The sequence below is a fragment of the Bos mutus genome, chromosome 20 (assembly GCF_027580195.1).
Source record: "Bos mutus isolate GX-2022 chromosome 20, NWIPB_WYAK_1.1, whole genome shotgun sequence".
In the NCBI taxonomy this organism is placed as follows: Eukaryota; Metazoa; Chordata; class Mammalia; order Artiodactyla; family Bovidae; genus Bos; species Bos mutus.
Genome location: NC_091636.1, coordinates 57,157,639 through 57,184,244, shown reverse-complemented (window position 1 = coordinate 57,184,244; position 26,606 = coordinate 57,157,639). Strand labels below are relative to the sequence as shown.

Genomic DNA, 26,606 nt, shown 5'->3' with positions numbered 1-26,606 from the left:
AAGCAATGGCACCCCACTCTAGTACTCTTGCCTGGAGAATCCCGTGGACGGAGGAGCCTGGTGGGCTGCAGTCCATGGGGTCACTAAGGGTCGGACACGACTGAGCGACTTCCCTTTCACTTTTCACTTTCATACATTGGAGAAGGAAATGGCACCCCACTCCAGTGTTCTTGCCTGGAGAATCCCAGGGATGGGGGAGCCTGGTGGGCTGCTGTCTCTGGGGTCGCACAGAGTCAGACATGACTGAAGCGACTTAGCAGCAGCAGCAGCAGGTGACCAGTATACCCTGCCATTGTGCTTCTAGAGATATATCTGACAAAAATTCTCTGATGAGTCTACAGGACTGCATGTGCCTTAGATTATCTAGAATAGTCTAATCGTTCAGTAGACAATTTAGAAGGCTTTTCCAACTCTTTCGGTTATTAGGACCACCTCCATTGACTCATTTTTTCATTTTTAAAGCAAACTCAATATGCTTGCTCAAGGCACAATACTCTCTGAAACCAAATGTTTGTGTCTCTGTGCACACGGGTACATGCTTTAATGGAATTGCTTAACTAAGACAGAACTTTAAGTCAAAAATAAAGCTTCCTAAGTCTATGACTGAGATCCCAAGATTTGTTTCGTGACAAAAAGTCCCTACTGCTTCTCCAGAGACTCTAGGGGTTTCATTGTTATTTCAAACAGTATTTTGCAGTAGTGCTAAATCCTTGGCTGTTCAAAAGGAAACAAAGCCAGGGGTTAATGTTTTCAAATGCTGTTGCCTGGAATTATTCTCTCTTCTGGAAAAGTAAATCCAAGATGGCAGTTGCCAAGATTGAGTATGTTTTTCAGCCTATTCTTAAAACTGAACGTATAAATTATAGCTCTAGTAATGTGCGGTTTAATGAACTCTGCTGATGTATGGTTTATGCAGGCAATTCTTTCATGCCTTAAAAACCCTTTATAGCTTTGACCAACTCCTAAATTTTATCCCTTGGTTTGTGATTTAAGTATTTGCAAAAAGCAGCCTAAATGTAAAATGAATACAGTGTGTGATTCCTCTCTTGACCTGCCTATTAAAATTGAGTATCAATTTTTCTTCTTTTCATTGTATCTGAAAGAGACCTTCTGGTAGAAGTTTTGTATACACTTGGTAAATAAATGAATAGATGAATGGATAAATTGGAAGAAACAAATGACTGCTGATTCAAAATGCAAGCTTTTTACATGTTAATTTTGTTTTCAATCTCTTCAAATGAGACTATTAATACTATTAGGACAGATTGCCTGAATTCTATTTACCTAGAAAAACTTCACGTCCATTAAAACGTCTCTCCTTCCTCACGTGCTCTCAGAACTTAATGGGCATTTTGTCTTTCAATTCTCTCATGAGTGAAGCACTCTTACTGCTCCCATTATACAGATGAGAACACTGAGGTATAGAGGTATAGAGTGACCAGTCATCTTGCCTGACATGCTAGGTAGGTAGATGTAGAGTGAGGATTTGAATCCCAGCAGTCTGGCTTCCCAGATGGTCCTAGTGGTAAAGAACCCGCCTGCCAATGCAGGAGACAAGAGACGTGAGTTCCATCCGTGGGTTGGGAAGATCCCCTGGAGAGAAGGGGCATGGCAACCCATTCCAGTGTTCTTGCCTAGAGAATCCCATGAACAGAGGAGTCTGGCGGGCTACTACTGTCCATAGGGTCGCACAGAGTCGGACACAACTGAAGCGACTTAGCATACACACACAGTCTGGTTCCAGGACCTGCCATCCTGAGCATCAGCATTTCTACCTGTTGACATCAGACCTTAGATATCCTAGGTATCCACATACCATAGGGTCATGGAAAAGTGTCTTCACTATTAAAGGTGTTATATAATTTTAAATTAGTAATGATTACTTTTTTAATATGGAAAAACTTTTATTAATATTAATGTGGAGGGATAGTGAAAGTATGGAAAGAAGCTAAAGCAGCATGGACTGTGATAAGAAAGTATTTGATACCTTTGATCAATTCAAGGGAGATGCACACATGTCATTCTAGATCGAAAAGCGATGATTCTGAAAAGAAACGGCACAATATTCTTCCCCATTTGGACTCCCAAGTGGGAAGCCCCCTCTTCTTGGTTCTCTCGTATCCTTCCTTGCAGTGTTGTTGTTGTTCAGTTGCTAAGTTGTGTCTGATTCTTTGCAAGCCCATGGACTGTGGCATGCCAGGCTCCCCTGTCCTTCACTGTCTCCCAGAATGCTCAAATTCCTGTCCACTGAGTCTGTGACGCTATCTAGCCATCTCATCCTCAGCTGTCCCCTTTTCCTTTTGTCTTCAATCTTTCCCAGCATCCAGGTCTTTTCTAATAAGTCAGCTCTTCACATCAAGTGGCCAAAGGATTGAGCTTCAGCTTCAGCATCAGACCTTCCAATGGCTATTCAGTGTTGATTTCCTTTAGGATTGGCTGGTTTGATCTTCCTGCAGTCCAAGAGACTCTCAAGAGTCTCCTCCAGCACCACAGTTAGAAAGCACGAAGGCTGTGATCCATGAAGGGGTCCTTGAAGTATAGCTTCTATCTCTTTGGATCATAGATTCTGTAGAGACAGGGACATATCTTCGAAAGAGTCCCAGATCAAGTAAATCAGTCCTGGGTTTTGGGGGGAGGGTTCACAGGAAAACCACTTTCACAGTTGTGTAAGCTGTGATCACCTTCATGTCATCTCCAGGATGACAGAGGTAGAAGAGCCTCTTAAAACACAGACATTTGTTATAATTATCGATACTATCATTTGGAATTGTAACTTTTTCATAGAACTTATGTACTAGGCATTGTAGAAAGTGCTTTTAAGTATGATCTCATTAATATTCACACCTTACCTCCCCAGTCAAAAAGGGCTTGTGCTCAGTCCCTTAGCTGTGTTTGACTCTCTGTAACCCCATGGACTGTGGTCCCCATGGACTGAGGAACCCCAGGCTCCTCTGCCCATGGAATTTCCCAGGCAAGAATACTGGAGTGGAGTGCCATTTCCTACTCCAGGGGATCTTCCTGACCCAGGGATCAAACTCACATCTTTTGCTCCTCCTGCATTGGCAGGTGGGTTCTTTACCACTGAGCCACCTGGGAAGCAGGCTAATTTCCATCATCCTCAAGGTTCAGATATCCTAGATATGACTTGAAATATGAATGTTTCTGGGTCTTCCCAGGTGGCACTTGTGGTAAAGAACCTTCTTGCTGATGCAGGAGACATGGGAAACAAGGTTTCCATCCTTGAGTTGGGAAGATCCCCTGGAGGAGGGAATGACAGCCCACTCCAGTGTTCTTGCCTGGAGAATTCCATGGACAGAGGAGTCTGGCGGGCTACAGTCCATGGGGTCACAAAGAGTCAGACACAAATGAAGTGACTTAGCACACACACACACACACACACACACTCATGAATGTCACCATTTGTTCCTTTACCTGTACCTACCATTTCCTCTCCAGGGCTCTCATCCACAAAGTGAGTAAAAGAGATATGGGTTAGGCTTTGGATTTTTTATTTTCCAGACTCCTTTCCTAGAACATCCTGTAGCCTTGTCCCTGTGGGATCTGCCTTTGACTTGCTGTGAGCCTGGCTCCTGGGTTCCTCCTGTGTAATGTGACACTGTCCCCAGCACACAGGACTCCTGACTTCCCTGCTCCTGCAGCTGCCCTGTCTCTCTACAGCAGGGCTCAGCGAGAGTCCTGTTTCTTTTTCCTTTTGAAAACACAGCTCTGAAGTGCAGCCCTTCTCAGTATAGAACATGGCGTTGGAGCTATTATGTATGTAATCAGCAAGGATACACACGCCCGGCCACTTCCTGAAGCATTTTGCCAGGCCCGTTCACAATCACTCCTTTTTTTTTTTTTTTTTTTTGGCATTGCCTTGTCTGTTTGGAAAGTCTTAACCGTGGTTCAGAAAATTTTTCATCCGTCAAGTACTTTCCGTTTGAAAATGATGCATAAATGGCCTCTTTTCCTGTTTTAGTCTGTACGCAAAATGGAGTCCTAGCTGAAAGCAGACTTGCTCTTAGAATCGCTCACACAAAACCACGTGCTTAGGTGATGGCTGCACCTTGTTCTCTGCGTCCTTCCTGGCCATGCTGCTTCCTGAGGTCAGGAAAGCAGCCTCTTGGGAGGTTGACCTTCTTTCCCTGTCCTCCGAGAGGCTAGACCTCAGACCATCAGCAACAGAGCTCTGTCTGAATTAATGAACTAACGGATCATTCCGGTCACTCATGTGTTCTACAACATAAGGGTGGTTTTTTTTCCTCTTGCTATGCCTGACAGTAAGGGTTGTAGTCACTGAGGCTCTTGGTGAACAGTAATTCTCAAGGCTAAATCCACAGGAACTGAATAAATCTTGTATGCCCGGTCTTCTATAGCTTAAATTCTTTCCAAATTCTAAGAGTCAGGTACTTTGTGTATTTGGGGGAAGTTCAGCATATCTAAGGGTAAATGTGAGCCTGTATATTGTTATATTCATAGAAATGAATAGCACAATGAAAAAAAAAATAAACTACAATAAATGTATAAATAACCCCAGAAACCAAGATGTTTTCTCCGTGCAGTTCCCCCGTGGTCTCCTTCTAAGGTGAGTTCTTGATTCCTGAAAAAAACGTAACAAGTTCACTTTTAAATGGGGATGGAAGTGTCTAAAATGGACCAAAGAGGTAGAATGCAAACCGCTAAGCACAGTCTGTCCTCTCTCCTTTGCTTGCCCTGTCGGTTCCATCAGGGGCAGAGCTAGCTAGGTCTGGAGTGTGTAGGGAGATGATGGGACGCTGAGAAGTCCATCAATCCACGCTAGATTACAGCGGTTTTAGCACTGTTCTTGCAGACTCTGAAATCCCTGTCTCTGCCATTGGACTGGTTACAGTAGAAACAGAGAGATTCTAATCACACAAAATAAAGATTTCCACTTGTGAACTCCACTACTGGACCTGTCATCTTTCATCAGCAGAAAAATGGGGGAAATCAAATACTTTGTTTTGTTTTAGCCACCCAGAGAAGGAAGAGAGCAGTGTGCGGGAAAGCAATATCTCTTACTTAGCTCAGCAACCCCTCCCTCTGGAGGGTGTAAATGACCAGGGACAGGCAAATTACTTTTCCATCATATTTGGCGCAAAACTACTCTGGTGAGTGAGGAGAAAGGGAATTGTTTGATAAGATTTGGAAAATGCCATCTGTTTTTCTTAACATTTCTGGATGAATTTATCAGGCATCCTGTAATTTACACTTTCTGTTGAAAACCATAATTGAACACCCTGCATGGGCATGAAGCCTCTGGATATTCATCAGAAGCTGCATGAGGACCATGCCATTTGAGGCTATGTTTACAGTCAAGGGTGAATCGGAAATGTTCAAGTGTTTCTTCCCTGGGAAAAATGGCTCTCTGTACCTACATAGAGTGTTTTTTTGCTCTGTGAAGTGGAAGTGAAAGTCACTCAGTCGTGTCCGACTCTTTGTGATCCCATGAACTGTCCATGGAATTCTCCAGGCCAGAATACTGGAGTGGGTAGCCTTTTCCTTCTCCAGGGGATCTTCCCAACCCAGGATCGAAGCCAGGTTTTGTGCATTGCAGGCTGATTCTTTAACAGGTGAGCCAAAAGGGAAGCCCAAAAGGCTGGCTTTTGCTCTGTGAACTTGGAGCTAAATGTTCATGTTTAGACACTTCCAGTTCTAGGAGTCTATGACTCTGACATGATTACTCTTATTCTTACGAGTTCAGTCTGGCGGTTATGTATTAATATATTGCACTCAATAGGTGCCAAGCACTGCATAAGGAGTGTGTGTGTGTGCATGCTCAGTTGTGTCTGACTCTTTGCGACCCCATGGACTATGGCCCTCCAGGTTCCTCTGTCCATGGGATTTCCCAAGCAAGAATACTGGAGTGGGCTGCCATTCCCTTCTCCAGGGGATCTTCCTGACCCAGAGATTGAACCCGCATCTCCTGAATTTCAGAGAGATTCTTCACCCCAGAGCCACCAGGAAAGACCATGTAAGGGGTGAGGGATGCACAAATAACTAAGACATCTTTTCCTCAAAAAAATAAACTATGATATGCAGCTTCTGTGCTGTGCTTAGCTGTGTCTGACTCTTCGCGACCACTTGGACCATAGCCCTCCAAGCTCCTTGTCCATGGGATTCTCCAGGCAAGAATACTAGAGTAGGTAGCCTTTCCCTTCTCCAGGGGATCTTCCCGACCCAGAGATCAAACCCAGGTCTCCTGCATTGCAGGCAGATTCTTTACTGTCTGAGGCACCAGAGGAAAGAGCAAATACAGGTAATCACTGTCAACAGCTCACACTCATTGAAGATGACTGTTGTAAGCTTTAGATATATTGTTCTATTGAATCCCAAGGAGCACAGAAGAGGGGCACCTGGCCTGGCACAAGGCAGGCTGCGGAGGTCGAGCTCAAGGTAGGGTCTCCGGCTGTGTGTCTGTCTTTTCAAGGAGGCATCCTCTTGAACCAAGATTTAAAGGGATAGAGAGTGGTTGCTAGTTGAAGGCTGAGTCATGAGGCCTCTGCAAGAAGAGGCCATAGCTCGGCAAAGACCCTGAATTAAGAGGTGTTACTGCGGCTCATGGGAGGAGTGGTGAGAGATGGAAGAGGAACATCTGTTGCAGGGATCTCAGGGACTAGACTCAATCCTGGCCCATTAGGATGGTGATAGAGATGTTTCACATGGAATATCTGGGAGGAGACCTCATGGAGGAACAGTTCACACGGCCTTTCTCACTTCAAGTCCTTTGTGCCTGTACATTCAAGTGTGTCGATGCTCAGATGCGTTGATACTCTGAATTGAGAGTAACGTCTTGCAGGCAACAGGATTATTAAGTACAGGGCAGGAAGGGGCAGGGCAAGAAGTTAAGGATATGGGAAGGAGTGCAGTCACTAGGGTTTTGTATGGATGAGCAGGATTTGAAATTACCCCTACATGGATGGTTTTAGCAAAATCAGTGTGGCAGCTGTAGAGATCTTGAATTTGTTAAGGAGACAACCCTAAATTTCACATCTATAACATTGGCTATCTTCTTGAATGACACACAGATATTTGATCCTTTCAGTTCTCTTAATGAACAGTGACAGAGATGTAACAGATTGTTTTCATCAGCATTTAAAAAGTTCGTTTCTGCCAAACCATTGGACCAAAATATTGAGTAGTATAAAGTGGACCACTTGAGGGTTTCCTTACTCTGATTTCATCTTCCTGGCCTTTGGAAAGAAAGGCTTTTGGCACCGGAATGTGAAGCAGAAATAAGAAAAAGAGGCAAAGGAGCTGTGAAATCCATATAGTAAATAACCATCCCTTAACTGTTGATCTGACAAATATTTATAGAGGGCCGGGGCCTCCTGGGTGTGTTTGTCCTCCTGAGTGCGTATATTTACTAGTTGACTATAGTTAATAGACTTCCCTTGTGGCTCAGACGGTAAAGCGTCTGCCTACAACGTGGGAGACCCAGGTTCGATCCCTGCATCGGGAAGATCCCTTGGAGAAGGAAATGGCAACCCACTCCAGTATTCTTGCCTGGAAAATCCCATGGATGGAGAAGCCTGGTAGGCTACAGTCCATGGGGTCACAAAGAGTTGGACACAACTGAGCGACTTCACATAGTTAATAGGTCTGGAGAAGGAAATGACAACCCACTCCAGTATTCTTGCCTGGAGAATCCCATGGACGGAGAAGCCTGGTGGGCTACAGTCCATGGGGCCACAAAGAGTTGGACAGGACTGAGCCACTAACACACACACACACATAATTAATAGGTCAGCCTAACCGTGAAAGAATCAATTCCGAAATCACTTTTTATAAACATCCTGTTACTCATCATGTTAACTATCCTGTCTTTCAGTAGGATCTGGAATCTGTTGAGGTAATCTTGGGCCTGTTTGCCTTCTGATCTTCCCTGAATGTTGATTACGTTAGCGTGGCCTGGGGGAAGGAAGTACAGAGACTTGAGGTGAGATATCTGGTTCAAGTTCAGGTTCAGGTCAGGTGCTATCTTTTTCTTCCTGTTTGAGTATGAGCATGCTAAGCGTGTGAGACCTCACTTTTGTGCCACATGCTCTCCCAGCCACTTCATATTTCGTTTTTCAATTCTGGCTACAAAAATCCCCCATCACATACAACAATTTCCTAACTTACCTGAATTTTTGAGTCAAGCTCTATTTGGAATGGGCACAGTGACACTTATTCCTTTCTCATAGAAGACATACACACACATACAAAGCTAACCTACTATGAGGATAACAGACTCAGACAAGCCTCCAGAAGCAGATACTATACCCTAAATACTAATCAACTTCTTGACTAATGTTTTGCTCAATTGTTTACAGTGAAACCAGGGGACAAGTCCACGGTTGTGACGATAAGACCAGTGTATTTCCTAATGTTAGAAGCAAGTCAAAAGCCATTGTTCTCACTTCCTGCAGAGTTTAGTTGACCTCATCCAAATTAGGAAAACACTTCACTTGAAGGTTTGCCCTGCTAATTTTGATAGAAAATAAAAATAAAATGGTTATCAAAGACCTTGGTTTTTTCATCATTGTTTAATTCTACATATTTTAGATGTACGTAAATAAAATATTGCAGCATTTAGTTTTTATTTTGAAAAAAACAGATTTGCAATTTTAAAGGTGTAAAATGAGTCAAATATTTTCCTGTTATTTTTCATTTTATAGGTCTGTTAATGTGCAGGAGAGCTTTTTCTGGATATATGTATATTTATATGAATATATATAGATATATTTATAAATATTTATAGTGAAATAACACTGTTACTTCTCTGCAGTGATTTACTAGATTGCAGATGGGTTGGGACATAAAAATTACATATGCACTTTGTCCTGATAGACCCACTGTAAAACTGCATGCAGTTAACCATTTCTTTTTTCCCATTTGTTACGTAGTTTCTTATTCCCTCTAAAATAAAAATGATCTTAGGAAAAATGATACAGTTAAAATAAGAGTATCACAAATTTGGTTTATTGAATTTGTGTCACTCATTAAAATGTGTCACCAAATTAAAATCTTTGTCAATAAATATTGTTTATATTTTTTAAGATAATCAGCATAGATATTTTATCATTAGCACTAAGCAGTGGAAATAAAACTGACATTTACGAAACATTTGGGAATGCCAGGCTTTGTGTTAGGGAGTTTAAATCTCCTTGTAATAATGAGGATTAGGTATTATCAATTTGACAACAAAAGGAAATAAGATTTAGAGGCGTTCAATAGTTTTCTCACTGCTAAAAAGGTTTAAAGTTATCATTTTACCCAAGCTTGTTTGATTCCAAAGTCTATGATTGTTTAAAAAAAAAAATTGAATAGCTTTATTCTCCTAGCCACCAAAGTAATGTTTACTTTGAGTTTAAAATACTTAGAGAACAAAGGAATACGTACCACAGAAAGATAAAGACATCCATAATTCCACTGCCAGAATAACTACTGGTAATTGTTAGACATATATTTTCTGCATTTGTGTTCTATGCAGATGCTAAAATACATGTGTATTTGTTATTGTTTTCATTCATTTTAGCTTTTTTTCCATTTTCTTTTATTTCTTTTTTTGATGGGACTATGATATATGCACTGTTAACAGCTTGTCCTTTATTTTCCCACTTGGCTGTTTACTTCCATGAGTATCAAACTCTTTTTCAATGGCTATAAACTCAAGTAGCATTATTTATGGTAGTAACCAGTACCTAATAAATGCATATTTAGCGTCATTATAAACAATGTTTCAGCACATGTTCTCATACATTTGTCTTTTGGATTAATATGTGTGCAAGTATTTTTGTAAGCTAATTCACAAAAAATAAAAAATTCCTGAGTTTAAAAGTATGCACACATTTTCCTTAAACAAAGATTTTACCACTTTTTAGTCCCACGGGGGTGTGTGTGCTCAGTCGTGTCTGACTCTTTACCACCCCATGGACTTTGACCTGCCACTCTCCTCTGTCCATGGAATTTTCCAGGTAAGAATACTGGAGTGGGTTGCCATTTCCTACTCCAGGTGTTCTTCCTGACCCAAGGATCGAATGCATATCTCTGTGTCTCCTGCATTGGCAAGCATATTCTTTACCAACTGCCCCATCTGGGAAGCCCTTCTAGTCCCATGGCATTATGTAAGTGTACCCCAGCCAACACCTGTGCACCCTGACACATGAAGGGAGTACAGAAGACGTTCATCCCTCTTTTTACTAGCCAAACACAGAGCCTGAGGGATGCTTATGGTTAGCCCATTATGTCATACATATAGTAAGACCTGGGTTCAAGCCCAGCCCAGATTATAGTATCAAATATGTAAAATTTAATAATAGTGATAGCTTCACTTGAGCATGCCAACCCCTGTTCTAAACACTTTTAAATCATCTAATCCTCACAGTAGCCCTATAAGTTGGGAGCAATTACTGTCCTTGGATTGCAGGTAGGGAGACTGAGGCACTGAGGGACGAAGGGACGTTTTCCCCCAATGGACGGAAATAGGCTACGTGGTCCATAGCAGTCCCCAACCTTTTGGGCACTCGGAACTGACTTCTTAGAAGACAGGTTTTCCACTAAATTGGGAGGGGGGATGATTTCAGGATGATTCAAGTGCATTTTATTTTTTGTGCACTGTATTTCTATTATTGTTACATGAGCTCCACCTCAGATCAGCAGGTATTAGATCCTGGAGGTTGGGGACCCCTGGCAAAAATTCCTGTTCTTAACCTGCGTGCTGTATTTCTGTTTTATACTTACGAACTACTGATTAAGTTGTTAACAAGAGTTGTTTGAAGTTGCCCAGCAAGTCCATCAAGAAGTTGCAAGAAATTCCTATGGAATACCATCAAATGCAGAGGAAGTACAGGATGAAGGATTTTGAGTTAAACAGAACCCAAGGCACATGCCCGTGTGTGTGTGTGTGTGTGTGTGTGTATGTGTGTGTAGAGGAGATTGTGCAGCTCAAGTGAGTGGAGGAGCATGCCCCATCAGTCCTGACTGATGAACTATAGCTGGAGCCTCTAGACATATATTTTCTGCATTTGTGTTCCATACAGATGCTAAAATACACATGAATTTGTTATTGTTTTCATTCATTTTAGCTTTTCTTTCCTTTCTTTTTTGATGGGACAATGATATACACACTGTTTACAACTTATCTAGAGAATGATGGTGGGGACCGTCGCCCCTGCTCTCTGCTGGCCACACGAGCCACGGATCTAACAGGTGAGTGAGGGCTTTCAATTGAATATGAGGCTGGACTAGAAACACCTTCACAACTGGAAATGACTGACATGTGAGGCATCCAATAAGATGTTCCCTGTGATTGAGTAGAGAGAACACAATTAGTCAGATACCTGGGAAATCCGTTCCAAGTTTATACCTTGGTGAGTTGAAACTCTACTCAAATTAGTTACACAGCTCAATGTTCATTCCTTATGGGCACACAAGGGATCACATTCCTTCAAAGCCTGCTTAGGGTTAGCAGGCCCCCGAGAGCGGAGATAGACGTTCTCTGCCTGCCTCCTGTCAGGGGCATTGTACCTGCCCTGTTATGTTAAGCAAAATAAGTACATCCTTTGTAATTCACTTCCATCCACTCTCCTCATCTCCATAACCAGGCCCCCAACACTTCAGGGGTCCTTTCTTCTGCCTGAACAGTTCTGGGAATCTCAGTAGTCTGCTCCATTGCTCTGCCATCAAAGGACCATTTTCCCGCAACATCCTATGGTGTCCTGGCATGTCTGTGGTCCCGATGCTCTGCAAACGTCAGCCGGGAAATGGTCTGCCATGCTTCACTCGCCATTTGCTTACAGAACCTGAACACAGAAAGCCTATGTTCTACTCACCGTTTACAAATTCTGTTCTTTAAAGTCTCCCTTCTTCTCTTTTCTTCCTCCCTTTTCCTCTTCTCACCTCCTTCCCTGAAGTGAAAGTGCTTAGTCACTCAGTCGTGTCCAACTCTTTGCGACCCCATGGACTTCAGCCCGCCACACACCTCTCTGTCCATAGAATTCGCTAGACAAGAATATTGGAGCGGGTTCACATTTTCTTCTCCAGAGGATCTTCCCGACCCAGGGGTCGAACCTGGGTTTCCTGCATTGCAGGCAGATTCTTTACTGTGAGCTATCAGGGAAGCCCTCAGTTCAGTTCAGTTTAGTCGCTCAGTCATGTCTGACTCTGTGACCCCATGGACTACAGCATGCCAGGCTCCCCTGTACATCACCAACTCCTGGAGCTTGCTCAAACTCATGTCCATCCAGCCGGTGATGCCACCAACTATCTCATCCTCTGTGGTCCCCTTCTCCTCCTGTCTTCAGTCTTTCCCAGCATTAGAATCTTTTCCATTGAGTCACTTCTTCGCATCAGGTGGCCAAAATATTGGAGTTTCAGCTTCAGCATCAGTCCTTGCAATGAATATTCAGGACTGATTTCCTTTATGATTGACTGGTTTGAACTTGCAGTCCAAGGGACTCTCAAGAGTCTTCTCCAACACCACAGTTGAAAACCATCAATTCTTTGGTGTTCAGCTTTCCTTATGGTCCAACTCTCACAGCCATACATGACTACTGAAAAAGCCATAGCTTTGACTAGATGGACCTTTGTTGGCAAAGTAACATCTCTGCTTTTTAATATGCTATCTAGGTTGGTCATAGCTTTTCTTCCTAGAAGCAAACTTCTTTTAATTTCATGACTGCAGTCACCATTCGCTGTGATTTGGAGCTCAAGAAAATAAATCCTGTCGTCGTTTCCATTGTTTCCCCACTTGTTTGCTGTGAAGTGATGGGACTAGATCCCATGATCTTCATTTTTTGAATGTTCTGCTTTTAAGCTAGCTTTTTCACTCTCCTCTTTCACCCTTATTAAGAGGCTCTTTGCTTTCTGCTATAAGGGTGGTGTCATCTGCGTATCTGAGGTTGTTGATATTTCTCCCTACAATCTTGATTCCAGCTTGTGCTTCATCCAGTCAGTCATTTCACATGATGTATTATTCTGCATATAAATTAAATAGGCGGGGTGACAATATATAACCTTGACATACTCCTTTCCCACTCTGGAACCAGTCCATTGTTCCATGTCTGTTCTAACTGTTGTTTTTTTGACCTGCATACAGATTTCTCAGGAGGCAGGTAAGGTGGTCTAGTATTCATATCTCTTTAAGACTTTGCACAATTTGTTGCAATCCACACAGTTAAAGGCTTTAGCATAGTCAATGAAGCAGAAGTAGATGTTCTGGAATTCTCTTGCTTTTTCATGATCCAATGGATGTTGGCAGTTTGGTCTCTGGTTCCTCTGCCTTTTCTAAACCCAGCTTGAACATCTGGAAGTTCTTGGTTCACATACTGTTGAAACCTAGCTTGGAGAATTTTGAGCATTACCTTGCTTCTGCTGCTGCTAAGTCACTTCAGTAGTGTCCGACTCTATGCGACCCCATAGACCACAGCCCATCAGGCTCCCCTGTCCCTGGGATTCTCCAGGCAAGAACACTGGAGTGGGTTGCCATTTCCTTCTACAATGCATGAAAGTGAAAAGTGAAAGTGAAGTCGCTCAGTCGTGTCCGACTCTTCGCCACACCATGGACTGCAGCCTACCAGGCTCCTCTGTCTATGGGATTTTCCAGGCAAGAGTACTGGAGTGGGGTGCCATTGCCTTCTAAAGCAGCCTTAATATGAGCTCAGGTTGCAGAAAAGATTTTAGTGAAATGAATTCAGATTCTCTTCTCCAGACTACCATTCCACGAGTCTTTGTTTTTTCTTTTTTACTTTTGGTGTTTTTTTCTTTTGCTGACACGGTGTTTTCATTGCGGAGCACAGGCTTCTCCAGTTGCAGCATTCAGCCTTTTCTCTCCACTTGCTATATGCAGTCTTAGTTGCCCTGTGGCATATGGGATCTTACTTCCCCAACCAAGAATCAAACTCACCTCCCCTGCATTGGAAGATGGATTCTTAACCACGGGAACACCCAGACAGCCCCCATTCCATAAATCTCTGGAAAGTTATGGTACCATTTGGTTCCAGTAGTGGGTCTATGCATTAAATGAAAGTCAGAAAATATATATATATATATATTCCATGTTATTCAGATTGAATGGAAACTGTGCTCTTAAGAGTAAGGGCAGAAAAGAGTCCCCTAAAGAGGTCTGTTCTCTCTTGTTACACCTGGTACATGCCTGTGGAACCCTGGTGCCCTCTGGAACACCATTTGAAAAGCATTGTTTGAGAAAGAGGAATTACTGAAATTTATTAGTAAGGGAGTAACCTAGTAAAAGTAATGAATGTTTTCTTCTGGTTCTAGGCAAAGTGAGAAATCAACACAATTGGATTGTAATAAGAAAACATATTTATTATGCAGAAATAGATAATTTCCTTGTTCCTCCAAAAAAGTCCTGAATCTTTTTAACTACTAACAGATATGTGAACAAAGATGACTTACAAAGGGTGAGTTTCAAGTACAGTCTCTGATATATGGGTATATATGTGTATAATTATTTGCTACATATGTTCAAAATATTTCTGTTTCAAGGACCCAACAGCCATAAATTGAGGAAATAGAAACAGACAAGTTAAACAATTGTTCCGAGCTGGCACCCTGACTCAAGAGAATGTAGTGTTCATCAATATGGCAGTTTGGGTTTCTTTCCAAGTTCATGGCTTCATATTCCAGTCTTATTCCATTTCTTTTTTCACATTAAAATTCTACAACACTCCAAGAGAACCATAGAGAATTTCAACCTTTCAACTATTAGACAATGGAAAAATAGAGGGAAATATGTGTGTGTGTGTGTGCGTGTGTGTGTTGTGTGTATATATATGTATATTTAACATTTTAGATGTGTCAAACACTCACACAATTCATCTTATGAGAAATTACCATAAATAACACATCATCATTGATAGCAACAGTAAAGGGCTATTCTAGACTAAACCCTTCAGCCAGTATTTGGGTCAGGAAAGGTTTTCTTTTTCATATTCACTGGATGAAAGAAGGGTTTTCAGGAGGAAGCCAGTGGTTTTGCAGCTTAAACCCTATGGCAGTTAACTTCCTGGGATCTGAGAACTATAGAAGTCTCTGATGACATTTATTATAAAGTACTGTGTTTATGCAATGGAGAAGGCAATGGCACCCCACTCCAGTACTCTTGCCTGGAAAATCCTATGGACGGAGGAGCTTGGTAGGCTGCAATCCATGGGGTCGCACAGAGTCAGACACAACTGAAGCGACTTAGCAGCAGCAGTGTTTATGCAAGATAGGCAATACCCTTATATGAACATTAACTTCTTCGCAGAGAGATATTTTGGTGGGAATTATCTAATGTATACATCTGCAGGGCTTTCTAGGTGGCTCAGTGGGTAAAGAATCCACCAGCAATGCAGGAGCTGCGGGAGTCATGGGTTCAATCCCCAGATTGGGAAGATCCCCTGGAGAAAAGCATAGCAACCCACTCCAGTATTCTTGCCTGGAGAATCCCATGGACAGAGGAATCTGGCGGGCTACAGTCCATGGAGTCACAAAGAGTCGGACATGACTAAAGTGACTGAGCATGCACACATACATTTGCATGACGTTATCTTTAGCAGCTTCTGACTGTGAATTCATAAGGGAACAAGCTATCTTGACAAGATGTTAGTTTTTGTTTACTTTTTCTTTTCTTTCTTTTTTTATTTTTCCCATTTTATTTTTTTAATTAATTAACATACTTTAATTGGAGAATAATTACTTAACAATATTATGATGGTTTTTGCCATACATCAATATGAATCAGCCACAGTAATACATGTGTCCCCTCCCCATCCTAAACGCCCCCTCCCACTTTTCTTTCTTTTTAAAAGAGCCAAATTACTTTGATTCCATAACCCGATTTAAATTGTTCACCTCTGCTTCTTTGGTTAAATCTAAAATAGAACCATTTTTTAGGCTTTACCATTATTTTCACTTTTAAATTTCTAGGGGATTGTTTTATAGACCTATCTTTACTATCCTTATGCGATACAGTAAATCACCAGAAATGTAATATAAGAAAATATTGTTTTAAAATAAGCTATGAACTAGAATGTGATTAATGCACAATTTAGTCTGGAAAAATTTCCACCAACATGGCTCAATAAATATTCCATATATAATGTCTACTTATAATATATTGGGATTTAAAAAGCATACCTTGGATCTTTTCCCTCCTCTTCCCCATCTACGTCATTTAAATGACCCTAAACCTATGTCAGTTGGGTTTTCAAAGCCAGCCATCATATCAGGGGCTGAACAGAGATCAAAGAAGCCAACTGACTCTACCCCAGTGCTGAGTAGATGGCACCTGACTCAAGTCGGTGATGGGTGGAGCCTTTAATGGTCCCTAGTATTTCCACCAAGACTAGAGTCAAGAGAAGGAGAGAACAGGCAGCTATTGGGCCCAGACTGTGCCATGAGCTTCTTATCCTTCTTTCATTTCATTTTCCCAGCAACATGAGAAAAAAGCATGAGTATCGTGGTGCTGGAGAAGACTGTTGAGAGTCCCTTGGACAGCAAGGAGATCAAATCAGTTAATTGCAAAGGAAATCAGCCCTGAATATATTCACTGGAAGGACTGATATTGAAGCTGAAATTCCAATACTTTGGCCACCTGATGCGAAGAGCCGACTCATTTAGAAAAGACCCTGATGCTGGGAAAGATTGAGGGCAGGAGGAGATGGGGGCGACAGAGAATGAGATAGTTGGATGGTATCAACGACTCAATGGACATGAGTTTGAACAGACTGTGGGAGATGGTGAAGGAAAGGGAAGCCTGGGGTGCTGCAGTTCCTGTGGTCTCAAAGAGTCGGACACGGTTTAGCAACTGAACAACAATCCCAATTCAGAGATCCTCTGCCTGGGATGATGCTGCCCAAAGGGGACATTGGGGAATGTCTATAAATATTTTTGATTGTCACAAAGCCAAATGTGTTATGGATATCTGGCAGGTAGTGTCCAGGGCTGCTGCTTGAATTATCATACCCAAATGCCTACAACATCAGGCTGAGAAACCCTATTAATTTTTCACAGATAAGGAAACTGAGCCTGTAAAACATCCAGTTTGTGAATATCAGAACCAAACTCAGGCCTGACTCTTAAGTTGATACTTTTTATCACTAAAATTCATTCCTTCTTGGAGAATAAGAAATTAAAATCAGAACAAGGGGACGACAGAGGATGAGATGGTTGGATGGCATCACCGACTCGATGGACATGGGTTTGGGTGAACTCTGGGAGTTGGTGATGGACAGGGAGGCCTGGTGTGCTTCGATTCATGTGGTCGCAAAGAGTCGGACACGACTGAGCGACTGAACTGAACTGAACTGATGAATATTAGGAGACTCTGTCTTACAGGGATTGTGGAACAGTTGACGATTTATATGTAAAAATAGTAAACAGAAAGAAAATTCTTCTAGAAAACCAAACTCTACTTAAATCACTTGAGGAAATAACACCACCAAACATAAATTCCTATTTTCAATCAATTTATTAATCATGAAATTTCACTCCTTGTGCTCTCATGTTAACATAGAGCATATTCTTCTGCTTGACAGCCAAGAGTTGCCAAAGTTTATTAAGAATAGCAAATTTTGACCAAAATCAAACCAAACACTTTATTGTATGCATTATTTCCAAAACTTTTCATTTTTAGTTGACCGATATCAAGAGATGTCCTCTGACCATCCAACCTGCTTCATTTTCTTCTTGTTATCCCTTATCCGAGAAATTCAGTGTGGCCAGGATACCAATGGGGAGGCTTCCCTGGTGACTCAGATGGTAAAGAATCCACCTGCAATGCAGGAGACCTGTGTTCAATGCCTGGGGTGGGAAGATTCCCTGGAAGAAGGCATGACAACCAGTCCATTCTTGCCTGAAGAATCCCATGGACAGAAGAGCCTGGTAGGCTAGAGTCATGGAGTCACAGAGAGTCAGACATAGCTGAGCAACTAAATACCCAGGGTACCAATGAGGGATTAGGATGAAGCCTTGCAGATGACACTGATAGAGCCCAGTTTTAGTGACAACATTTCACTCTTTGGGAAGTTGGGTTTATTTTGCTTTCTGGTGAGTTTATTCAAATTCTTTGGAGCCTGTCTTTGGAAAGTTTATTCCAGCCTCCCTCATCTTCTCACATTGGCCCATCAGCATATCAAATTCCCTTAACTTAGTTTATTGGCTTCTTATTTCCATGCAACTATCAATAAATCCAAGGGTTCCTTAACCAGCTAAATACTTAAGGCTAGTGCAATTCTTGACATTGGACTCCTCTTGGAAAATGACTGGAATCTGTGCCCGAATGACCCCTAAGGTATTACCACTGACAGAGCCTTAAGCATTGTCTTGTCTAGGATCCTATTTGTATAGAGACGATAAGATCCAACAATGTTGAGTGTCTTGGCCGAGGTAAAACAGCCTGTTAGCAGTCACAGTGGGACCACAGTCTTTATCTGCTGATTCTCATTTCCAGGCTCTCTGCACTACACTTTCTGACAAAATTCTTTCCAATAGCAGAGCTCATTGGAATGTGTTTCAAGATAATATGTGCTAGGTAGGTGGTGGTGAATTCTACCCACGGGATATATTGTAGATTCCAGAGTGGCCTGTGTCTGCTCACTGTGTATTCTTTATTTAACACATTTTTGTGGCTTATTAACTGGCCTTGCCAAGATAATGTCTAGTGTCTAGGTTCCAATGTGACATGGTGATCGTGAGACCCAGCCGCTGTCCAGCATGAGAGCAGGAAGGCCTTGGCAGTCATTCTGGCTGAGGCATGGGCACTGGTTCCCAAGGACAGCAGCCTCCTAGGCCACATATGCAGGGGTCTTTTTTACCAGGATGGCATGTTGGCTTTGTCCAGGTTTCAGTTGTCTTTTATAAATATAATTTTATTTATTTTATGTATTTATTGTGGGCTGTGCTGGGTCTTCCCTGCTGTATGAGCTCTTCTCTAGTTGTGGCGAACAGGGGCCACGCTCTAGTTGCGGCGGGCAGGCTTCTCCTGGCGGTGCCTTCTCTTGTTGAGGAGCACGGGCTTCACTAGCTGCAGCACCTGGGCTGGGTAGTTGCAGCTTTCCGCGGCATATGGGATCTTCCCAGATCAGAGATGGAACCCGTGTATCCTGTATTGGCAGGCAGATTCTTGACCTCTGAACCAACAAGGAAGCCCCATCTATTGTCTTTTGAAAGAGCAACAGCAACCACTCTGACTAAAGGAGGAAAGTGAATCCTGTGTTATTCTGACCAACGAAAGCCTTCTGCTCAGCCATCTGCAGATCCAAGGCATCTTTGTGTCCTGGGTGTGGGGGCCCAGTTTCCTGATAGTTACATGGACAAAGTATTAACATGCTTGTCCTGACTCAGTGGGGATGCACAGCACTTGATCATCGGAGCCCTGGAGCATGGAGGACCACGTGGAGTAAGCCCCATTCCCCACATATTCCAACCTCTGGTTTTAAAACCAAGCCGAGGGGCGAGCACAGGCTTTTCCAGGACACAGCAAGAGGGCTGTCAACTAAAGGGCAAGAGCTGATACTGTGGCCCTTTTAACCTTGACCATCCTGCTGTTACCACTGGATTGCTGACCACAGGAAATCAGCTACCCTCTGCCGTTGTCAGAGTCTCCCTTCTGGAGGCTGTGGCTCACACCCACCCTGTCATCATCCACTATATTCCACCTCCCTTTGTGCAAGGAGCAAGGTTGGATTCACTTTCTGCAAACACAAATTGATAATACGTGTTCAGCTAGACTTTGTTTAATTATTAAACAGTGCTTAGTGGAGCATCTAGTACTGGCCACATGTAGCTGCTGGTAGGAGATAACACGGCGAACTTAACTTATGGATAAAGTTAATACTGACTGTCTTTGGGGATAGAAAGAAGAGAATGGAGAGATAATGTTTACAGAAAATCTGACAAAACCCAACCACTTTATATACGTTATTACACTGAGTCCTCCCAAGACTCTTATTGAATGCATGTGTGCTCAGTTGTGTCTGACCCTTTGCAACCCTTTGGACTGTAGCCCGCAAGGCTCCTCCATCAATGGGACTCTCCAGGCAAGAATACTGGAGTGGGTAGCCATGCCCTTCTCCAGCAGATCTTCCCAACCCAGGGATCAAACCTGTGTCTTCTGCATTGGCAGGGAGATGCTTTACCTACTGAGCCATCAGGGAAACCCAAGACTCCTGTTAACATTGTCATTATTATCATCAACTTATGAATTAAGAAATGGGGCTCACATATGCTTCATAGCATGCTCAGGTCTCAAAGCTATGTGTGGACAGAAAGGAAGGGAGCCAGATGTTACTGTTTTCTTTAATTGACATCAATGGAGGAGAATGTTGCCACACTGAACAGGAACGTGCCTCTGTAGCACCTGTATGGGATGTGAAGGGATGGGATAGGAAGGGGCAAGGGGGAGATGAGTGATCCTGAATTGGAACACGGGGTGGGAATCAGAAAGGAAACTCTCAACTCCATCAGAGTCCAGCTGGTGGGAAGGACTAACCAGGTAGAAAGGGACTCTGCCACCTTACTCTCCACTCTCTGCTACATCTAAAATGTGAGGCTGCTTGTTCCCTCTAAGGAAGTCCCTGGGAGATTCAGGCATTTAGGCGTTTTCATGTGTGTGTGTATGGCAGTGTATGTTGGGAGCATTTTCTTCTCTATATGGCCGTATATACACTCTGCACATAGAGATCTAGGTTAACTGTAATCCCCATACTTTACATACAGGAAAAAGCGTGAACAGCAACCACTTCTACTAAAATTTCTCAAAGGCACTGCCTGGTGACAGAATATGCACTGTAAATTAGATCATATTTTATCTGCTCCCTGGAATCAGTGTCAGCAAGTAGTTAAAAACCCAAGAGAGGAGAGCCTGAAGGAGAAGCCATGAAAGGATTGATAAAAATCCCTAATAATTAAGGATTTCCAGTATTAATCTTTTCCATTTGGAGCATATGCTTGCAGTCATCATCTTATCTTTAAGAGCCTATTTTTATTTAAGACGAAATGTTCATGTCTTTTCTCATGCCAGAGAGTATAGAAAAAAAAATTAAGGCAGAAATTTGATAAGTACCAGGCAAGTTTTCTCGACATGGACTTATTTTTAAAATATCTGCCTGGGAACCTAGGAGAGTGGTGGCTATGACCCCACTTTGATGAAAAAGCCTCCTTATTGTCCACCTTCCAGTTTTTGTGTTTCTGGAAGCCCCATCACTATCTTCCAAGGCTAGAATTTGGGAGGAGGGGCTGACCCATCACTTTTGCTCTTCTAACTCAAGTTAGGGTGGATGATGAAGACAAAGAGGTGCTGAGAATGAATGAATATACAGGATTAGCCTTCAGGTCTCCCAGAGGGAAGGAACAAATCCTGGCAGAAATCATTTAACACAAGTGTCTCAGAACAAGTGGAGAAACTTAATGAGAGAAGCCAAAAAAGTAGTGCAGATTTCTGTTCATGTGAAAATGTAGCCAAGATTCCTGGTTTAGGTTTCAGTAGAATCAAATCAGCAGACTTTTATTTCTATCACTGTCAGACTTCACAGGATTTTAAAGAAAATATTATATTACCTAAGACATTTTTCTACCACAAGAGATAGAACCTACCTTAATGTAGCTTTAAGCTAAAATAGAATCTATTGTCTGATGCTACTGAAAGTTCTGGTGTTGTCTTGCTTTTGGATAGCTGCATTCAGGTGTTTTGTGAATGGTCTTGGGGCTCCCCAGGTGGCTCAGTGGTAAAGAATCCTCCTGCAATGCAGGAGATGTGGGTTCAATCCCTGGGTTGGAAAGATCCCCTGGAGAAGGGCATGGCAGCCCACTCCCATATTCTTGCCTGGGAAATCCCATGGTCCGAGGAGCCTTGCGGTCTACAGTCCATGGGGTCAAAAAGAGTCGGATACAGCTTAGTGACTGAGCATGCACACACGTCAACAGTCTCAAAGAACTGACTCTGTTTCTAAGTCTTGGCTCTGATTTCACTTTTGTTCATTGAATGATGAACAGAAGGGTTCAAGATGGGAAGGGTTACCATTTTAAACTTAAATAGTCCTAAAAACTTAAAATTTCATAAGGAAAGAAACCATTTTTGGCCCTGAACATCCATTCCGGTCCCCAAAAGTTCTCTTGATAGGTGAGCAGGCATCATTTGTCCAGCTTCTGTGGGCGAGGTGGAACCCTTGACGGACAGCTCCATCTTCATCCCTTGGGGTAGGGGAGAGGCAGGTCCACAGGAAGGCAGGTAGGAGCCAAAGCTCTCCACTCCAGGGCTTCAGGAGACCCTAGTGCCACAGTGGGAGAAAAAGACTTAGAAACAAATGGGAGCTTGAAGAATGTGGAATGAGCAGATTCAGTGGTAAGCAGACTCTCAGAGAACCAAAGGGGAAATATTGGAATTGGGGGTAGATTTGTCAGAGGCATCCAGAAGCAGAGATGACTCTAGGGCTTAAGTCTTCCACTGCACACAGCTGAACCCCCCATCAGCACTTCTCAGATCTATGGAGGGAGCTGGAAATTGATGACAGGCCTGTAACTCTCCAAACATGCCCTCTCCTAATCCCTTCACAGCCTCATTCAGCATTCTGTTCTCTGTTCTCGGTTTCCGAATCTCTCTCATTGTTCCTCCTCCCACCCCTCCCTCCCTCCTTCTCTTCTTTCTCTTTAAAACAGCTCTTTGCAAACAACAGACAATAGTGCCATTTAGGGAGGACAATTACTTTCAATCCACTTTTACTTAGAGCTGCTTTCACCATCATTGTGGTAGAGACGAAATCCTGACTTTTCCACGTTGAGAAAATTAAAAGTGTCTCCAGGGTCAGAGCAAACAATCCTTTAAATGCCAGCGGCAGGGAAAATGCCCACATAAAGGGACTGCTCCCTTCCTGACACCACAACCCATAATTCTCTAGTTTTCCCAGAGGAATAGATCTCCTACCCATTCTGATTATCGTTCAAGGCACCAACAATGGGACCCCTCACCCCAGCATGCCCACAGTGGCCAACCAGTTCTCACACACCAACAATTATGCAAATGTCTCTTTCCTAAGACAAGGTCTGCAAGACCAAATTTGTTCCAGAAGAAAAGGTCATCTCTCCACTGATGGGGTTCACAGATGGGACAGATGTAGAATTTGCTTTCAGTTATGCAGAGAATGGCTGCATTTCTACACTTGCTTGTCCTTTGCAGACAAAACAGTGAGCCACCAAGCAGTGATTATTAGGTAAGATAAGCTGGTAAATGCTACTGAGATGAGGTGTGCCCTAGAATTAAAGGACTGGTTTCAGTGTGTAATATATAATGTGCCTATCAGTGAATCAACAAAACATTTACAGGTTATAAGTACATATTTACTGACACACGAGTCTACATATATGTGCCCGTATCTGTGCACATAGAAACATGGGGTCAGAAATTTACAGACGCCGTTTCAGTGAGAAATGGTTCCTATAATTATGACTTTAATTTTATCAGTGACTAATGCTCATCACTTATATGAAATGAGGTAGAATGAGCCAGTTTTTGGCCATATGTGAGAGTTGGACTGTGAAGAAAGCTGAGCGCCGAAGAATTGATGCTTTTGAACTGTGGTGTTGGAGAAGATTCTTGAGAGTCCCTTGGACTGCAAGGACATCCAACCAGTCCTAAAGGAGATCAGTCCTGGGTGTTCATTGGAAGGAATGATGCTGAAGCTGAAACTCCAGTACTTTGGCCACCTCATGCGAAGAGTTGACTCATTGGAAAATACTCTGATGTTGGGAGGGATCTGGGGCAGGAGAAGGGGATGACAGAGGATGAGATGGCTGGATGGCATCACCGACTTGATGGACATGAGTTTGGGTAAACTCCAGGACTTGGTGATGGACAGGGAGGCCTGGCATGCTGTGATTCATGGGGTCGCAAAGAGTCGGACACGACTGAGTGACTGAACTGAACTGAACTAAACTTGAAAGTTTAGAAATATGTTTCTAATGCTAAAATCATTGTATACGATTATATTATGGCATACGGCCTTCCTAGGTGGTGCTAGTGGTAAAGAATCCACCTGCCAATGGAGGAGATGCAAGAGATGCAGGTTCGATCCCTGGACTGGGAACATCCCTTGGAGTAGGAAATCAACTTGCTCCAGTATTCTTACTTGGAAAATCCCACGGACAGAGGTGCCTGCCTTGCTGCAGCCCATGGCGTCACAAAGAGTCAGACCTGCCTTAGTGACTGAACAACAAGCTGCACTGCATGTCTGTGACCCCCCTGCCTGGAGGGTCTCTCTGAAGGCATCTGCATGACTCCCTTGCTCACTTCCTCAATGGAACCTTCTCAAAGAGGCTTTCCTTGGTAACACTACTCAAAATTTCAACTTCTTCCTTCACCTCCATCCCCATCATTTTCTAGTGCTATTTTGTGCTTTATTTTCCATAACATTTATCACTAGAGTGACCATGTGTATGTTACCTATTGCCATATGACAAATGATTCCAAAATGAGTGACTTAAAACAGTGTACACATTGATTTCCTCTTAAGTGTTCTCACTGCACACATGGGGATGGATGTGTTAATTAGCTCAATTGTGGTAATCATTTCACAGTGTGAATGTATAAGAGAACACCATGTTCAATACACATATACAATTTTTACTTATCAAGTATACCTCAATAAACATGGCAAAAGAAAATAATTCGTGTATTTTTTCACAGTCTCTGGGTCAGGCATCCAGGCACAGATTAGCTGGGTTCTCAAAGCTTAAGGGATTCTCCCAAGGCTGCAGAGTGTCAGCTGGGGCTGGAGTCATCTAAGGGCTCAGCTGAAGAAGGAGGTGGTTGTTGGCCATAGTCAGTTCTCTGTGGGTTGTTGGGCTGAGGGTCTCCTTTCCTCACTGGCTATTGGCTGGAGGCCAGCCTCAGCTGCATGCCACGTGGCTGCTGTGCTGCTGTGTGCGCTCAGTCATGTCCAACTCTCTGCAGCCCCATGGACCACAGCCCGCCCAGCTCTGTCCATGCAATTCTCCAGGCAAGAATACTGCAGTGGGTTGCCGTTTCCTTCTCCAGAGGATCTTACCAACCCAAGGACTGAACCCACATCTCTTCTGTCTCCTGCATTGGCGGGCGTATTCTTCACCAGTGTGCCACTATGTGCCACATGGACTTATCAAAGCAGGCGAACCCAGAAAGCAAGAGAGAGTGACAAGATAGAAGCCACATGCTTTTATAACCTAACCTTGGAAGTGATCCCATCACTTTCCCTGTATTCTGCCTCTAGGCCATTACTATATCCTGTCCATACTTAAGAGGAGATGATTATGGAAGGGTAAATACAGGAAGCAGGGGGCTCAGAACCCATGTCTTAGCTTCACCTTAAAATCGCCTCTCTCTGTGTGTGTGCTCAGTTGTGTCCAACTCTTTGCAACCTCAAGGACTGTAGCCTGCCAGGCTCCTCTGTCCATCGGATTTTCCAGGCAAGAATACTGGAGTGGCTTGCCATTTCCTTCTACATGGAATTTTCCCAACCCAGGAATTGAACTTGGGTCTTCCTGCATCTCCGGTATTGGCAAGCAGATTCTTTACCACTGTGCCACCTGGGGAGGTCCCTAGAGTCACCTGGGAAACTTTTAAAAAATATAGATGCTTTCTGGTTTCTGGTGGAGATCCTAGGTTCTGCTTTCATTTTGGGGTCTGGTAGAGCCCAAGATCTGGTCAGCCAAGAGGCCTCAAGCATACTTAGGACATTTTGCCAAGGGAGGAGGCCAATAGGCGCACCACTGGTTTTAAGGAACATATTAAAAGAGTGGCACGTTTCACCTCCCCCAAAATTTAACAAGGGACATAAGAACTCGGCTTGGTTTCCCTCCAACTTCCCTCCCCTTTCTCAGCCTCATATTGACTCTATGGGCTGTGCCTTGGGTGGACAGAAGACTGTGTAATATGATATAAAGGCAACCAGAAGAAAGAGGATTTTCTGTAGGAAATAAGTGGTCTGAGCTTTAGACAATTCCTTAAGGCCTTAGAAACTAGCTCATGGTCTGAGAGTGAATTTTAAAAAATTTGAAGAATGTTTCCAGGCTCTCAGGGTTGGAGGTTAAATTCTGAGCCGAAACTTCCCCTTGCAGTTGTTTAATCTTCCCTCTTCAGGCAGAGTTGCTGGGGAACACGGAGGGAGATTTGGGAAGAAAGAAGCTGTATGTCAACGTTAGGCTAAGCACCCAAATAGACATTTTTGGAAGAATGTCAGAGTTTATGATGTGGTTCTATACTTATATGGGGCTTCTCTGATAGCTCAGTTGGTAAAGAATCCACCTGCAATGCAGGAGACACTAGTTCAATTCCTGGGTCAGGAAGATCCGCTGGAGAAGGGAAAGGCTACCCACTCCAGTATTCTGGCCTGGAGAATTCCATGGACTGTATGGTCCATGAGGTCGCAAAGAGTTGGACACGATTAAGTGACTTTCACTTCTTTTCTATACTTAAAAGGATTTTTAAAAATTTAGTCATAACTACCTTTTTATTGAAGTATAGTTTATTTACAATGTTGTGTTAGTTTCGGGTGTACAACAGATGATTCAGTTATACATACAGTATATCCATTCTTTTTCAGATTCTTTTCCCTTATTAGTTGAAATAT

At 43.0% G+C, this 26,606-nt stretch overlaps 1 protein-coding gene across 1 annotated transcript in view; it reads left to right on the top strand.

The window, feature by feature from the left end:
* FBXL7 (F-box and leucine rich repeat protein 7) overlaps nt 1-26,606 on the top strand; it is a 465,805-nt gene that overhangs the window by 380,247 nt on the left and 58,952 nt on the right. The window contains 1 exon segment of the mRNA XM_070357700.1: nt 11,149-11,211. Within this exon segment, the coding sequence (XP_070213801.1) occupies nt 11,149-11,211 (63 nt within the window).